The following is a 15,124-nucleotide window of genomic DNA, read 5'->3' on the forward strand; positions in this document are numbered from 1 at the left end:
TTTCGACGAAAATTATTCGAAACAATCTTCGAAGCAAGTACTTAAATCGAACAGTAAATTTTATTAAAAATATAAAATATAGGTATCTACATATAGTTACTTTTGTGTTCTTTTTTTCCAATCGTTATAAATTGTGTAAAATATTTTTTGAGGTAAAATCTAGATGCTCTCTTATTATAAAGATTGTATTTTCAATTGTCATCGTAAGCTAATATCCCGTTAAATTACTCCCAAATATTGTCATTTCCTGAAGGTTCTGGTATATTTAACCGTGTCTCAACAGTGAACTCACTCGCACAGTCAATCTGTCTTCGAAATCGTAGTCTTTTAAATTTGTAGTCTGTTGGAGAAGTTTTCTACCTTCTTCCTGGGTCTGAAAAAAAAACAAATTCTGACTGCTGTTTACAGAATGTCAGATAATTTTACCTCAGGGGTCTCAACCAATATTGAAGCCAACTCGTATTGCGCGAATGCAAGAATGTGGCCATCCCTAGGTTGACTTTTCTGAGTGATTTCATTTCTGCTCTCTATGCATTCTCTCAAGATGGATCTGGCTTCCAAGGTCCTACCCAAGATGAGGTAACAGGCACCTTGGATCAGTTTAGCTACACCTTTCATGGGTTCTTCAGTGGGTGATTCAAGATCACAATCTGGAAAAGAGTGATGACTAACAGACCTATTGAGTACGTTAATGAGTTGAAAAACTCGAAAAAAAAGGAACCAAGATATAATAAATTCAAGGCTTGCTATGCCATATTTCACCCATTGTCAGAAAAGGAGAATAGATTTTAATTTCAAGAAACTTCAATTGAATAATATTGTTGAATTGAGTTTGGTACTCGTTCTTCTTTCTTATACTTCAAGTTCTGATGCTAAACTCTATGAATCATGGAAAATTGGTGGTCTTGAGATACACGGAGTGCTCCAGTCCTACATTTAGCATTTCTCACACTTTTTTCAAGAGCCCTTTGAAACTTGGAAGCTATTTGTGGTGCACCCTGTGTATATTCAATAAGATTAGCAGATCCTGATTAGGGATTCACGGTTTGACTTGATATTTAAGCTACTTGACTCAATATTCAAGCTACTTGACTTGAGCTTGACTTTAAATCAACTCGAATTCAAGTCAAGTAGTAGTTTTTCAATGTTAAGTCAGGTATTTAATAAATAACTACTTGACTCGACATAGAAAAACTACTACTTAAGTTGATTTCAAGTCAAACTCAAGCCAAGTAGCTTGAATATCAAGACAAGCTGTTGTATGGAATCTATCGATCACTTCGAAAATATTTTAAGTCCGATAACTGAAGAATTCGGTGTACAAACTTAGGATTATCAATGCCACACCCTAAGGGATCCATAGAAAGGCTTTGCTAACGGTCGATTGGAAAACAGCCTGAATGCCCATAAAACTCGGCAATTCATGGCGAATAATTCAATTGAGTTCAGACCAGTCTACAACTACAACATATGTTCAACACTTGCACCGACAACGTGAAGATTAAAGATTTTGACATATGTTCCCGAGACCGACGAAAAATACTTGCAACGACCCAAGTGACCAGCGACCCTAAGAATCGATTAGACAAATAATTATCTTCTTCACACATTTTTAGTGGGTTGGAAATAAATTGAATAAGCATTTTTATCCCATTCTTTTATTTCCTTTGTACTTGGCCGTGAACTACTTTAGTCACAGTATAAGGACCACAACCCACACTGTGAATCCCTAATCCTGATCAATCTATCAATAGCATTCGAGTAGATCAGATGTAGAAAACCATATTTGTCTTCTGATAGCCAACATAGGCAATATTTCATTGTAGTTATTCTTAGGAGTTGACAGTTCTTCACCATCGATCGGTAGATTTGGAAGTCTTCTAGAGCCTACAACTCTTGGCATCAACTTTTGAAAATACCTCACGTACTTAATGACACCTGCCACACATCTGACTCTTTATTAAGGGTGGTATACTAACCATTTCAGGAAGAAATCAAACACAACCTATCATCAATGGCAGGCAGAGCAGCCAAATCAAGTATATTTGCCTATCCCTTCAAGTTTGTACGAGAAAAACCTTACATCTACTAAGAAACCAACCTGAAATAATCCTGAGAAGATTCTCCTTCGTGCAACTTGCCAGAGAATTCCACAAGTAAAGCATCTCGTAAACGAATAGCTTCCAGAACCTGGGCGAACACGTGGCAAAGTCCTCCTTGCTTGGGAAACACAACGCTCTCCTCGTCAAGAACTCGTCCAGCTGGTTACCCTTGACCGACGTCCTGATATTGACTATCATCTCTTCCAGGACAGAATAATCGCCTAATGCAGACCTGGATCCTTTGCATATACAGGCGATGTAGCTGTAGAACGGTCTGGACCATCTGCTCCAAGTGGCCAGGAAGGCGAAGTTGGACTCGGAGTTTTGGAAATCCAGTTGGATCAGGTAGCACCACCCCACCTCGTGAAGGGATAACAGCTTGATCTCTCTCTGGGTGGAGTTCTTGACCGAGGCTTGGAAAGCAGTCAAGGCAGAGGGTATGTCCGACTGGAAGATAATTTGGGAGATGAGCGAGATTTTGGAGATGTTGCGTTTTTCTTCGTACTCACGTTGAGTCTGCATAATCTTCCCCTGAAGAAGAGGAAAAGGGCTGATTCCCCGAATTCTTCACGTGATTCGTGGATCAGCATTTCAGCAACTCTAGCTCCAGCTTGTACGTTGGTGCCGTCAAGGGCGTAGTATGGTCGCACTATGCAGTGATACCACAATAAGGACAGGCTGCAAACATAGAAAAGTTTCAAAATAATTGTTCGATTTCTATTGTACTTAAAAACTTATTTTTCCCAAACTTTTTTCTTACTAAATGAAGGTCTTAGAAGATTATTTATGAAAGACTTGGTATCTTCTATGATGATTTTTTAGGTGACCAAGAAAAAAATTCTATAATTATCCAAACGCTTTGTTTTCGAGAAACATGGTGTTCAGATTTTCTGCCATAGCACCTTCCCTTCACTAGATATTCAACTTAAATTTAGTATAGGTATTCCAATTTAAAGTTTTCATCAGGTGATATGCTAATTTTGAATGAAAATCTACAAGGTTATATTTTTTCTGGAACAGTGGCCCCTTCTCTCCTCCAGAACCTTTTTTGGTGGTCCACTTGTTGTTTAGAAAAATGTAAAGAAAAACTTTGGTCCAGTAATACACTTTTTATGTTTCTTGTAGTTTTGTCGTATCTGCTACCAATTTTGAGAAAAAAATTCAAACAATTCTCTAGAAATCCTAAGGCAAATCCAAATTACTATGAAGATCCAGTTAGTAAGCTGTGATCAATAAATAAATTATAAGTTTTGGTACTTATTTACCCAATCTGTAGCGAAGATTAATAAAGATTTGATAAACTGATAAAAATTTATCATTTTCCTCTTCACCTCCAATTTAGGAACACCCTGTAGCAACTCTCCTCCGAATTCTAGAGCTATTTTCCCTTTTTCACTAAATAAAAAAACATAAAACCCTCCACTGGAGTCATAGATCTGGCCAAGAGACAGATAAACATCAACTTACGACTTACGTTGCTAAGGGCGCTCTCATGTCGACACCAAGCCTCGAATACATCAAGCAGGCCAGTCCATGCGACCTGCTCCCGCTCAAACCCAGGAAACTGGTCAGCCTCAGCAACGCCGGAGGCAAAAGCGACACTCCAAGCTGCAGCATACCGTAGCCGAAGGTTACAGCGTTCATCAGCCTTATAATCACCTTCTTACTCAGGGGCCTGTCGCTTGTCTTCCTGAGAAAGATAGCGGTTAGAGAAGACATAAACCAGTTGGGGGAATCCCCTGTCGTCGTCCTGCCCCGCCTACTCACAGTTTTTGCGACGCGAAAAACCCGAAAGCAGAAGTGAAATAGTTGATGCTCAAGGAGCCTGTCATCGCTCCGAACCTTGAAGTCCAGCCTGGACCAGTCCTGGACAAGGTGTCGTGGTAGGATTGGGACTTTTTGACTAGTCTGGACTTCGGGTTCGGGGAACCGGGAGAAGCATCTCCGAGGGTGACGGAGATGCCGTTAAGGTCTAAGGATTGGGAATGGGGAAAAGGATTGGAGATGATGTACCCGTTGGAGATGGGCTTCAGGTCAAAGGCTGTGTCGTTGGAGGATAGGATAGCACGTTCGTTCCTCACCACGCTGTCAGAGCTGCGGGAGGCCAGGGTTGGATCTGGAAGAGATGCACCAGGAGTCATCAGTATGCGAATTCAGTTATCTAACTTGTACCTTCAAGTTTTTACTTCTTTTGGAATTAGGAGGTTAAGGTGGATAGAGAGCTGAACCAAGAGTGCAGATCAGGTGCTGTTATTCAAAAAAGCTAAACCAAACTCTACTCAGATATCTTCAAATGAAGCTTCTTGGTCTCTCTCTACCTACCATTGTTCCATTACCAATGGATAATCGACAATGCCACTCACCTGGAAAATTCAAGGGTCCTATTTCTCCAGTATACAAGTTCAGCAGGTCACTGTAGGTACTCTGGTAGAGCTTCCAGGCCTTCCTCAGCACCCAGCCAGCCTTCAAATAACCGGAAATATCCTGCTGAAGGAACACTAATATCGCCAAGCAAACTTGAGAGTCAGCTAAGATTATCTGAGTTTCTAGAGTTTCAGTCAACAACGGTTCTTCTTCGGTGCTACCAAACATCTTATTCCTGACTATCTTGAACCAACCCTTGGTATTACATCTTCTTTCTACTTCCTTGAGGGTGGTGATTGCTTTTGTGAGTTTTTCCTCTTCGAAGGACATAAGAGCATCCTAGAAGAATCAAGAGAATATATGAAAAGAAAAGTCTTACTTCACTACAAAAAAAGACTTTGTGTTATGAGTTGCATAATGTATCAAGATGATGAAATATGAGGTTATGTAAGATTCAGTCCACTAATCATTTTGCAGTGTAGCTAACCAAAAGAGTTTAAAGTATTTTGTTAACTTTAACTACAATACAATTCCACCTAATATTGCAGCTTTTAAAAGGAATGGGACTTCAAGCCCTAAAAGCATTTTTTCATCTAGAACCATCAACTCCTAATCTTACCATAAAAACTGCGAATGAGTAACCAGAAAACATAACCAGGCTTTCAGGATACTTAAGAAACAAGTCCTCGGCTTCTTTTCCTTTGTTGTTGATCAACAATTTCAAGCCATCCTTCGCCAAAAGCCATTCACTGTCACCATTGCGGTCCCTACTACCTGATGCCATCACTTGTTCTAGAACCAAATCACTGTAACATCTTCAAACATACAAATTTGTGCTTTTTTGAACAGAAAGACAGGTTATAATAATCGAATAATATATTGAATTCATGTACTGTTAAGAATTTAGATTGAATACTAGAATTTTTACTTTGGGGCTTATGTGTTGGACTGTTTAGTAAATCAGTATACTAATTTCGAATCATGAATTTCGTTTTTTAAGCAAATTGTCAGAACTGACATACAACAAGGGGTGAAACTTCAAGACAGAATTATTGATTTTTTCGTATCCAAAGTGGTGACATTCAGATGGAAGAAGATCGAACATCATTTTTCATTTATAGTGAATATTAGGAAACAAGCAATGAAATGAATATAGGTACGCTGTTTATATCATGATTGGTAAGTTTTTCTTATTGAAAAAAATATGTTTCCTCTTTCAACAGAATAACATTTCTACAGAAGAAAGTAGAAACCTAGGTAGGTATTATCTCAGATACTTCGGAACCCTAGGAAAGATGCTCAAAGAAATGACGCTTCAGTGTATGATTGACGTGACAAAATTATGCCTGAGATCTAATTGGAACTTCACGTATCTGATCTGCCTTGAGATAGGTACGATATAAACAGAGAAGTAATTTTTACAAAACTTGGACCGACCTATCTATTTAAGTTTGAGATATGTGGTAGGTCTAGGAAAGAACTGAAATTCGAAACAAAGATGATATAATTGTGACAATAACCACAATTTTATACCCCCACCCTAAAAATAATTTTGAAATTTGAAAATACATAAGTGGCGTCATCTTAGAACGAATCTTCACATTAAGTATCGATTCAGAAATATTATAGATCTCTTTTGGTGCGCCATCTATCAACTAGTTATCATACCTATTATTAGTTAAAGAATTTGTCCTTAGAGGGCAGCACTACTTGTCACAGTGTACTTCTTGCTACTTCTTGCGCCACCTATACGGGAGGTAAATTACTAATGTGTAGAGTTAGTAGTATTCTACATTGAAAGTACGAAGAAAACTATAACTTATTATAACTTGCGTCATCTATTAATCGATATCCCAAATATGAATTAGTGTCCACCCTTATTCATAGACAGCGCTCGATAAGTCCACCTGCTATCACATTTTCAAAATGTTATCCCAGAAAATTTGGGCATTTTTACTCTGAAATACTTGGATCAAATTATTTCTGCTATTGATACAATTCGTTGAACTATTTCGAAGAATTTATTCTCCTAATATACCTAACTATTATTTTTGCTCTTCATTGATCATATGCAACTATAAGAAAAGATGTAAGGTATATTAAGTCGTTTCTTAATTTATTTTGAGAACTTTCAGTTCGATATTTTAATATTCGATATATTCTTCTTCCTTCCAACTATTCTCAAGTGATATAGGTATTTAATTATGAGGTGTGAAAATATTCAAAATATTATAAATAAGAATGACGCCTATGGCTTCCTTGTTTGAATATTCAAAACTTTTCGTACTTTCTGAGTAATTCATAATGTTTATCCTCATTGAAAAATTTAACGATCATCGTTTGAACTCTCCTCCCAACAATGACTGTCCAGAATAAATGCTCGTGTAACACTATCAGTTACTAACCACATATCTTATCATTTATCTTCATTGTGATATAACTTTTCACTTCTAATGTGATAAAACAATTTTGATAATCATCCTATGAATCATCAAAAATTGATAGATTTTTTGAATCTAGGTGCGTATTAAATATTTAATTAGCGGCATTGCGAAAAACCTGTTCCTTCTCAGAATACAAACACGCTACTCATTCTGAATAATAGCACCAATCTAGAATCTAATGTATCATTCAAATGATGAACGACCTCTAAATTTCTTCAAATCACTTTAATATATGTACTAGCAGTTGCGATGAATAGTCAAGTTTGAAGATAGAAAAAACATCAGGTGAATTCAACCATTCATACAAATTTTTCATCAAATAACACCATTTTTACATCATCTAGAATTACGATTGGCATAATTATCTTTTTATCGTTCTAGAAAAAATTATCATTTGAAATCCAAGAAAAAGATTATAGTTCCAAGATCATAGAGACAACACAACTACTACGTGTCAATTCGAATAGGTTAATGAAAATTGAATACTTATTTCTTATATCAACAAAAATGTTTAAATCATCGTATGCTGATAAATGATTTCAAAATGATATGATACTCAACAAACAGCCTCTTCTCAAGGTCCACTCATACAGAATGTGACCTTATCTGATATCATTATTAAAATTATCTAAATGGAGAATAGGATATTAATACACGAATCGGATCAAATGAGTTCCCCAAGAGACTGGAGGAAGGCTTTGAAGAAACCTCCAGCATATAGAATAATAAATCGGACCTTTGGTTTCAGAAATAAGCAATACTTTTACAAAATGATGTCATACTTTGGAATACTCTCCCTCATTGGTTTACTTGTGGTATATTATGTTCCTACCTGGATCGGTCGTTCAAGCTCTAGTACATACAATATTACTTATCCCTTGACAGCCCCAGTACAGGCAAATGATGTATACACATATAGAATCGGTAAGTTCATTTTTATTATTTATTACACAAAGTTCTTGCATCAATAATCTTCATTTTTAGGTATAATTGCTGATCTTGATACTGATTCGAAGCATGAAAAAGACAAAAATACATGGTATTCCCTCTTCAAGAAAGGCTACTTAAGTTATGACACTAAGACACAAAATATTGTCATATCATGGGATTCAACAGGACCAATTACTTTGAAGAACAGCTATGCTCTCAAAGGTAGAGGCATGGAACTTTCTGAACTTGTAGTATATGATGGTAGATTATTAACATTCGATGATAGAACCGGTATTGTTTATGAGATTGTTGGAAATAGTATCATTCCTTGGGTTTTATTGATGGATGGAGATGGAAAGTAAGTTGCAACAAAAGAGACTTATATTACTTTCATTGGTAATTTTTGTTCTTTTTTCTCTTCTAAAGCAGTTACTCAATCTTTTTAGAAAATATTTATTGTTAATCTACAGCATATTTCCGTTATAGTTATAGTTTTCACCTAACTAGTTGCATAATACTTAATATTTTGCTTATCACTTGATTATGTCAGAAATATTTTATATTGTGAACTTTATGACAAGTTACCTTTCCATATTTAGAAATATCTTTTGATATTTGAAATTTTCAGAAATTCAAAGGGTTTCAAGACAGAATGGGCAGCTGTAAAAGATGAAAAGTTGTACCTTGGTTCCATGGGTAAAGAATGGACCACTGCCACTGGTGAATTCCAAAATTATAACCCTATGTGGGTCAAAGTTGTGGACAAAAATGGGGCTGTAAGTTTTAAAAACTAAAACCAAATCCCGAAATGTCATATTTTTCCAATGAAGCAATCTATATCATTGTTGCGAAGACATATAATCTTGGAGTAATTTTCCTAACATGAAAATTTTCAGGTTAGTCATATCAATTGGGTAGACCCGTATAAAAATTTGCGAAAAGTACTTGGAATAGAATGGCCGGGATATATGATTCACGAGAGCGGATTATGGTCTGATATTCATCAGAAGTGGTTCTTCTTACCTAGAAGATGCAGTAAAGATCCTTATGATGAAGTTGCAGATGAACGAAGAGGCTGTTCAGTATTAATCAACGCAGATTCCACCGTCTCAGTTATACGTATGGTTAAAGTAAGTTCTTTCATTGACTCAGCTATTTATGCGATCTTTATTATTAGATTACAATTTATTAAATTTAAAATATACTTTCTGCAGATTCCGAATGAACACATTACCAGAGGATTCTCCAGTTTCAAATTTCTGCCTAACACCAATGACGAAGTAATAGTTGCCTTAAGAACGGAAGAACTAGAAGGCAAAACAAGGACCTTTTTCACTAGTTTCACAATACACGGTCAAGTACTCGTAGACGATTTATTTATTGCAGACAATAAATACGAAGGATTGGAATTTATTTAGTGTAAATCTGTAATTTCTTGGAGTGTATGTTGTAAACTTGTTACCAATGAAAAAATATTTTTTAATTAAAGTATTTTTTATATTAATTTCCTCATTATCTTATTTATCCACCAATTCACACAGCTTTTCCAATACAATTGAAATTTTATTAATATTATTCAGTGGGTAACTTCTATAATGGAAGTAATAAAAGAAATAGTTACAATTTTAAAAGTTTATATTAGAGATGCTAATCACTCCACATATTATATTATTACTACATAAAAATGCAAGAATTTAATGGTACTTGTAGAAACGGTGGGAAGCTGCAAAAGAAAAATAGAATGTTAACAAGCACATACGATTTATAATTAAACATTCTATATAATTCTGAGTACTTACTGATTCTTTGGTAGTTCATAAGGTAGAAGATAATTGAACAACCTACAGCAACTTGGAAAAATGGAGCAATTCCGCTACGTTTGGGTTGTACATATTTATGTTGCCATCTCCAGTATGCTATGAAAACACATTTCATTATATAAGTCAAAAATACTATTAATCAGCTTACCTCGGCCTATTGCAGAAGCCATGGCTTGAGGTGACTTGTTTCGCCTACCAAACCATGAACCCAATTCACCCAATTTTACTTGAGCCAAAGGTATATCCTCTGAAAATTTTTAATTCATCAATAATGGAATTATGTAACAAGGAGGTTTGAGCAAAATATTTCTCGAGGAAAAACTTACGCTTTCCATAATATCTTGCTGGATCATAAGGTCCATGTTTTTTTGGATCGTATTCCAGTGGATAATCACCAAAAACCATTTTTATAAGAAATTTTTATTGAATAAAACGAGCAAGAATTCACTAAGGGAAATGGATTGATGGATCATGAACTGTCAATTGTTAACCAAACCTTGACCAAATCATTTTATTCAAACACAGAATATAATTTTGATATATAATCAAATTAAAACTTAATTACTCCACATTTAAAGCAAATACTCGAATATCAATAAGCAAAACTTAATTTAAGCCTATTTCGCTTTATATTCTCATCAATCAATTAAATATTAAATAAGAAAAAGAGATATGAATTTATTTTTGTGACGTTTGAGGTTGTTTTCAATTTCAAAAGTATATAGATTTTAGATCAAATATCTTATTGAAAAATGATAAAATATTAAATTAAAACGATGGATTTTTCTGAATTAATTAAGTCTAAATTTGAAGGTTGCGGTGAAGAGGGACCTATAAGATGTATATTTTTTTGCGAATTTCATGATACAGCAGGCCCAATAATTTCGTGTGCAGTAAGTTTGTCATTTAAGAAATACCCTTAAAAATATTACATATTTTCTATTTAGGAACCAGATAATTATATTTCAAAGGAACTGTTCGACAGCATAAGCGTATACATTATAACTAAAGCAGAGTTACAAAGAAGTACAATAACAGTGTGGGTAAAGGAATAATATGAAATTTTCATTTAATTTTTTATTTCAATTTCAGAACTCTTGCAGATCATAAAGTCCTTGGTTTTCCAGTTGGAATATTCGATAAAAAGTATCCTAGAAATGCATTTCTTTTCAATTTGTGCTTTATTTGTGATAGTAACTCTAGAACAGTACACTATGAACCAGTTGTTACAAAGTTAGCAGAGTACCTTACGGCTATGGAAATTGAAAGTAGCTTCCTCTCGAATGGTGCTTCAAAATTAAAGCCAATATTGAAACAAGTATTGGAAGAACTGAATACAAAGGGTAAGGAAAGAGGTTAAAGAAGTTTAAAATATTCCAACTTGATTTTTAGGTGAATGCGCTTTAAGCCAGGGACCTATAGCTACACATTTGAAAGTTGTACGTATTCGTAATGATCCTCTACCAGTAGCGGATCATCAAGTTCCAATATTGATAAAAGAATTACCTGAACAGCAATGGGATTTGACTACACAGCAAGTGACATCCTATATCGATGGATTTAACCATATATCAAGAATTGCAACATTATCTAATGTAGACACTAGTCTAGTTAAAGCTTGCGTTCAAAATTTGATATATTATGGAGTTGTAGCACTTGTACCTCTATTTCAATATGGAAATGTATATAGTACAACACCAAAATTGAAGCTATTGGCTCAAAACTATGATCTGCAGGTAATAATATAGTTTCACAACAAAACTTACCATATTCAATCTGACTATATTTCAGGAAAGATGTCTGAAATACGTAGCTTGCAGTCAGCGTTCTCTTCCAAATTTGAGAGATGTCTTTAGAATATATGCCGCAATGACAAGAGGCACAACTGTGAAAGACTTATGCTTGAGATTCGATCCTCCCAATTTGAGAATAAATGAAAGAAAATTAGTACAGTTTGGCATACTGGAAGGGTTAATAAGGAGAGTGCATAAATATCCTGTCCACTTAGGAGATAATTCCGATTTACAAAAATCCTTATCAGGAGCTGTCAGTTTAGACGAAATTTGTTGTTCGACAAACATAAATACTCAAAGTTTGGAAGATCAGTTGGAAAGAGATCACAATGTTCTAGTTTTGTGGAAATAATAATTTTTGTGCAGTAAAAATCCCGATCTTAATTGAGTGTTTTGAATCATTATCATTGTAATTTTAACTTAATTTATTAATTGTACTTGTGTCATTTATGTATCCAATTTTTAAAATTACATCTATTTTTACACCACATCTTTTTCAATTTTTAATTGAACTCAATAAACTTGCTAAATGAATATAATCTGCATTTTTATTAATCTTCTACTTTTCAAAGACATTCATTGAAAGTGAACTAAGAGTCGATATGGAAAAATTGTATCTCCTGAATAAACAAAATTTTCAGAAAAATAAATAATTTTCAACAAGAAATTTCTATCCTCAGGAAAAATAACACTTGATGATATTGATAATTCAACCAGTTTCTCAGATAATCATATCATGATAAGCCAACAATTCACGAATATTATATATGAAAAAAATCAAACATACAAAAAAATTAATTATTTATTCAACTGTTATATATATATATATGTATATACAAAATACTCCATATGGCATAAGATACAAAATTATACTCTAAATATAATAAATTCTGACTTTTATTAAATAACAAATCCAAAATATCTTTCGCTTTTTTCCTAAGAAAAATGAAAATGCTGGATCCTCGATGATAGTAAGTCGATGTTAAAATTAACTTACTATAATCATATGCTCGATGATAGTAAGTCAATGTCAAAATTATATATATATAATCTTTATCCCATTTGTTACCTTTCAGTGTATGGGAATGTCAAAATTAACTTACTATAATCTTATGCTCGAGGATAGTAAATCTTCTAAAATTGAGATACTATAATCGGACATCCAGCATTGGCATGCTCCATAACCTCTAATTTAAGTAATCCCACCGTTTCTTTCAACTGTGCCAAATGTGTAGCCAAATCAGTGTTCTCACACTTGAGCTGTTTAACTTTATCTTCCAGCTTTGATATTCTTTCAAGCTTACGAGATCTACACTTAGAAGCTGCGAGTCGATTTCTTTGTCTTTTTCGTTCCAACTTCATTCTTTCTTGATATTCCATATCTACTGGAGACATTGGTGGAGAATTTGTGTTAGGTACAGTTTGTGGTTCTTCTTTAACAATTGGTAGAAATGGTGTGTCATTGTAGATAGTGCTTGTGTTACTATCAGATCCGTTTGAATTGTGTAATTTGCTCAATGCTTCTTCGAATCCATTCACAAAAGATGTTTGTTCCATTGTTACTGATTTGGGGAAGAATGACGGTGTTGGTGTATTAACCGAAGGATTACCAAGTATCATGCTTTCTAATTCAGGAGTGTCTACTTTCAACATAGTTAAATCAGGTGATAATAGTAAACCAGAATTTCCAACTGGCATATTTAATGTTTTGACCTTATTGAAGTCAAGCGTCAGGTTTCTCTTCATGTTGTTAATATTATCTTTTTCGTTGAAATTTCCACTCATCTTCAATTGTTCACGTAGAGTTCCCAGCCAAGCCAAGACCACAATGAGAAGAATAAATGTACAGGAAGTACAACCAATCCAAGAAGAACGTAATAAATGGTATCAGTCAGTTCCATATAACCTGAAAAAAAAAATTTAATGAAACATCTTAAACGAACGAATTGAATGACCCTGAGCTACTTATAAGATTTTAAAATTTTCAGTTCTGGAAAAGTCGAATTGTAAAAGCTTATATTCCTTTGTTATATGTCAAACAAAAACCCGTTGAATACAATAGTATTATTAGATAATCGAGACATGATAAAAACGTTATCAACAAACTGAAGGAAACAATAACAGAAAGGTGTGTCAAATTGGTGTTTTATTGATTAACTAATATGAGATCTTACCTTTGTTTTCCACAAATCAAGGAAATTTTTCTGACAAGCCAAATCAGAATCGAAGGATATTATGAATATGAACTTTGAAGTAATATTAAATAATTAAGAAAGTAACAATACTAACAACACAAAATACTAATAAGACTAACAATTCCAGATAGATATGAATGAATCATGAATCATAGCAAATTTCCTCGTTCTCAGAATTCTTTTTCTTGTAATTGGCCTTAGGCCAACATGGCCAAAGGCCAACTATCTCTTCTTTTCTCTGATTGGTTCTCTCAAGGTTAGGCGGGAGTTTTGAATAACACGTTCTCAATAACAATGTTTTCATTTATTTTTGTATCCTATAAAAATGAGAATGTTCTTTCATCATACTTATAGGTATATCATTTTCCTTTCAGATATAAATTATATTACAAGGTAATTGGAATAAAAAAGAGATTACAAATAAATTTATTATTATTATACCTACCTTCCTAGTTTACCCAGTTTTGTAACTCAATAATAAATAGCATAATCTTATTAAATGTGTATTGGTGGATTTATGCACCAGTCCTAAGAACTAAGACCTAAGAATTGAACGCTAACAAATCAATGAGGGCGTTTATGCACCTTTCCTATAAGAACTAGCAGTCCAACAGCTCAGGTAAAATATAGAAGCACAGACTAACTAGTAATCTGTGCATAAACGCCACTGAATTCTTAGGTTTAGTTCTTAGTTTTTAGTTCATAGTTCTTAGTCCTTAGTTCTTAGGTACCATAAATCCACCATATTTGGACCACACTGCAAGATTCATTCTGATTGATCTACTCATATCGGTACTTGAAAAATGTTCGGATTTTGATAATTGAAATAAATTGAATTTCAAAAATACCTCCACCTAATCAAAATATTTTAAATTCATGATATTCAATATATGTGTTATCTGTGATATTTTTCATTAATAAAATATTTTGAAATGAATATCTAGAAAAATATAAAGAAATAAAATATAAGAAAATTATAAGGAGCAATATGAAATTGAAATTATCCATTAATTCATTTTTTAGGGTTTTGATTTTTATATTCATTAAAACCTTCATACTTATCCTTAATGCATAATTTCACATAAAATTGAATAGAACAACTGAATATGAAAATTCCCGATATGGATCCTTTTTTTGAATCGTCGTTCTTGATATTTTGAGATTGGAAAAACGTCACTTGTGTTTTATACATTCCTATTGGTACAATCGTGAACAACTGAAACAGGAATATGGATCTAGCTCTCTTCTCAGATAATTGCGTTGCAAGTGGGAAAATTTACGTAAAATTTGAGATAATTTGTTGGCTAGAAATCGTTGTTCTTTGACTTATAACGGTTTTAAAACTACATATCAGTTTATTAGGTCGTTTTTGAATGTTGTTCTTAAGGTCCTATGATTATATTCTGAAATAATGAGAAAATAATAATTTAATCAGTTAGATTTTGCGTAAAACGCTCTACCGTGAAGTAAAGAAGT

General features: G+C 33.9%; 5 protein-coding genes across 7 annotated transcripts; 2 read left to right on the forward strand and 3 right to left on the reverse strand.

Moving 5' to 3' along the window:
* Positions 1-41: 41 nt before the first annotated feature.
* Positions 42-5,499, reverse strand: LOC123682148 (tetratricopeptide repeat protein 39C-like). Its single transcript, XM_045620584.1, has 8 exons — positions 5,086-5,499; positions 4,466-4,805; positions 4,116-4,218; positions 3,577-3,792; positions 2,612-2,780; positions 2,102-2,549; positions 427-650; positions 42-373 (listed from the first exon to the last, which is right to left on the reverse strand). Exons 1-8 carry the CDS (start codon positions 5,248-5,250, stop codon positions 266-268), a joined length of 1,773 nt encoding a protein of 590 aa, XP_045476540.1. The 5' UTR covers positions 5,251-5,499; the 3' UTR covers positions 42-265.
* A 1,554-nt stretch (positions 5,500-7,053) lies between these two features.
* On the forward strand, positions 7,054-9,344 carry LOC123682150 (soluble calcium-activated nucleotidase 1). Of its 2 annotated transcripts, XM_045620592.1 has the most exons (6): positions 7,054-7,195; positions 7,659-7,834; positions 7,895-8,198; positions 8,469-8,616; positions 8,737-8,970; positions 9,055-9,344. In XM_045620592.1, the coding sequence occupies exons 2-6, from the start codon at positions 7,681-7,683 to the stop codon at positions 9,256-9,258; spliced, it is 1,044 nt and encodes a 347-aa protein (XP_045476548.1). In that variant the 5' UTR covers positions 7,054-7,195; positions 7,659-7,680; the 3' UTR covers positions 9,259-9,344. The 2 variants fall into 2 exon arrangements, with proteins under 2 accessions (XP_045476548.1, XP_045476547.1); XM_045620591.1 differs by lacking the exon at positions 7,054-7,195 and having other exon boundaries at positions 7,353-7,834.
* A 113-nt stretch (positions 9,345-9,457) lies between these two features.
* LOC123682154 (putative ATP synthase subunit f, mitochondrial) lies at positions 9,458-10,154 on the reverse strand. The gene is made up of 4 exons (XM_045620598.1): positions 9,987-10,154; positions 9,809-9,907; positions 9,640-9,756; positions 9,458-9,563 (listed from the first exon to the last, which is right to left on the reverse strand). Exons 1-4 carry the CDS (start codon positions 10,063-10,065, stop codon positions 9,535-9,537), a joined length of 324 nt encoding a protein of 107 aa, XP_045476554.1. The 5' UTR covers positions 10,066-10,154; the 3' UTR covers positions 9,458-9,534.
* A 196-nt stretch (positions 10,155-10,350) lies between these two features.
* Positions 10,351-11,941, forward strand: LOC123682151 (GATOR complex protein NPRL2). The gene is made up of 5 exons (XM_045620593.1): positions 10,351-10,553; positions 10,608-10,699; positions 10,753-11,003; positions 11,053-11,396; positions 11,452-11,941. Exons 1-5 carry the CDS (start codon positions 10,437-10,439, stop codon positions 11,803-11,805), a joined length of 1,158 nt encoding a protein of 385 aa, XP_045476549.1. The 5' UTR covers positions 10,351-10,436; the 3' UTR covers positions 11,806-11,941.
* Positions 11,942-12,237: 296 nt separating this feature from the next.
* LOC123682153 (transcription factor AP-1) lies at positions 12,238-13,815 on the reverse strand. Of its 2 annotated transcripts, XM_045620597.1 has the most exons (3): positions 13,628-13,815; positions 12,541-13,359; positions 12,238-12,482 (listed from the first exon to the last, which is right to left on the reverse strand). In XM_045620597.1, exon 2 carries the CDS (start codon positions 13,236-13,238, stop codon positions 12,588-12,590), a length of 651 nt encoding a protein of 216 aa, XP_045476553.1. In that variant the 5' UTR covers positions 13,239-13,359; positions 13,628-13,815; the 3' UTR covers positions 12,238-12,482; positions 12,541-12,587. The 2 variants fall into 2 exon arrangements, with proteins under 2 accessions (XP_045476553.1, XP_045476552.1); XM_045620596.1 differs by having other exon boundaries at positions 12,238-13,359; positions 13,628-13,814.
* Positions 13,816-15,124: the final 1,309 nt, after the last annotated feature.

Source organism: Harmonia axyridis, chromosome 6 (assembly GCF_914767665.1).
Source record: "Harmonia axyridis chromosome 6, icHarAxyr1.1, whole genome shotgun sequence".
Lineage (NCBI taxonomy): Eukaryota > Metazoa > Arthropoda > Insecta > Coleoptera > Coccinellidae > Harmonia > Harmonia axyridis.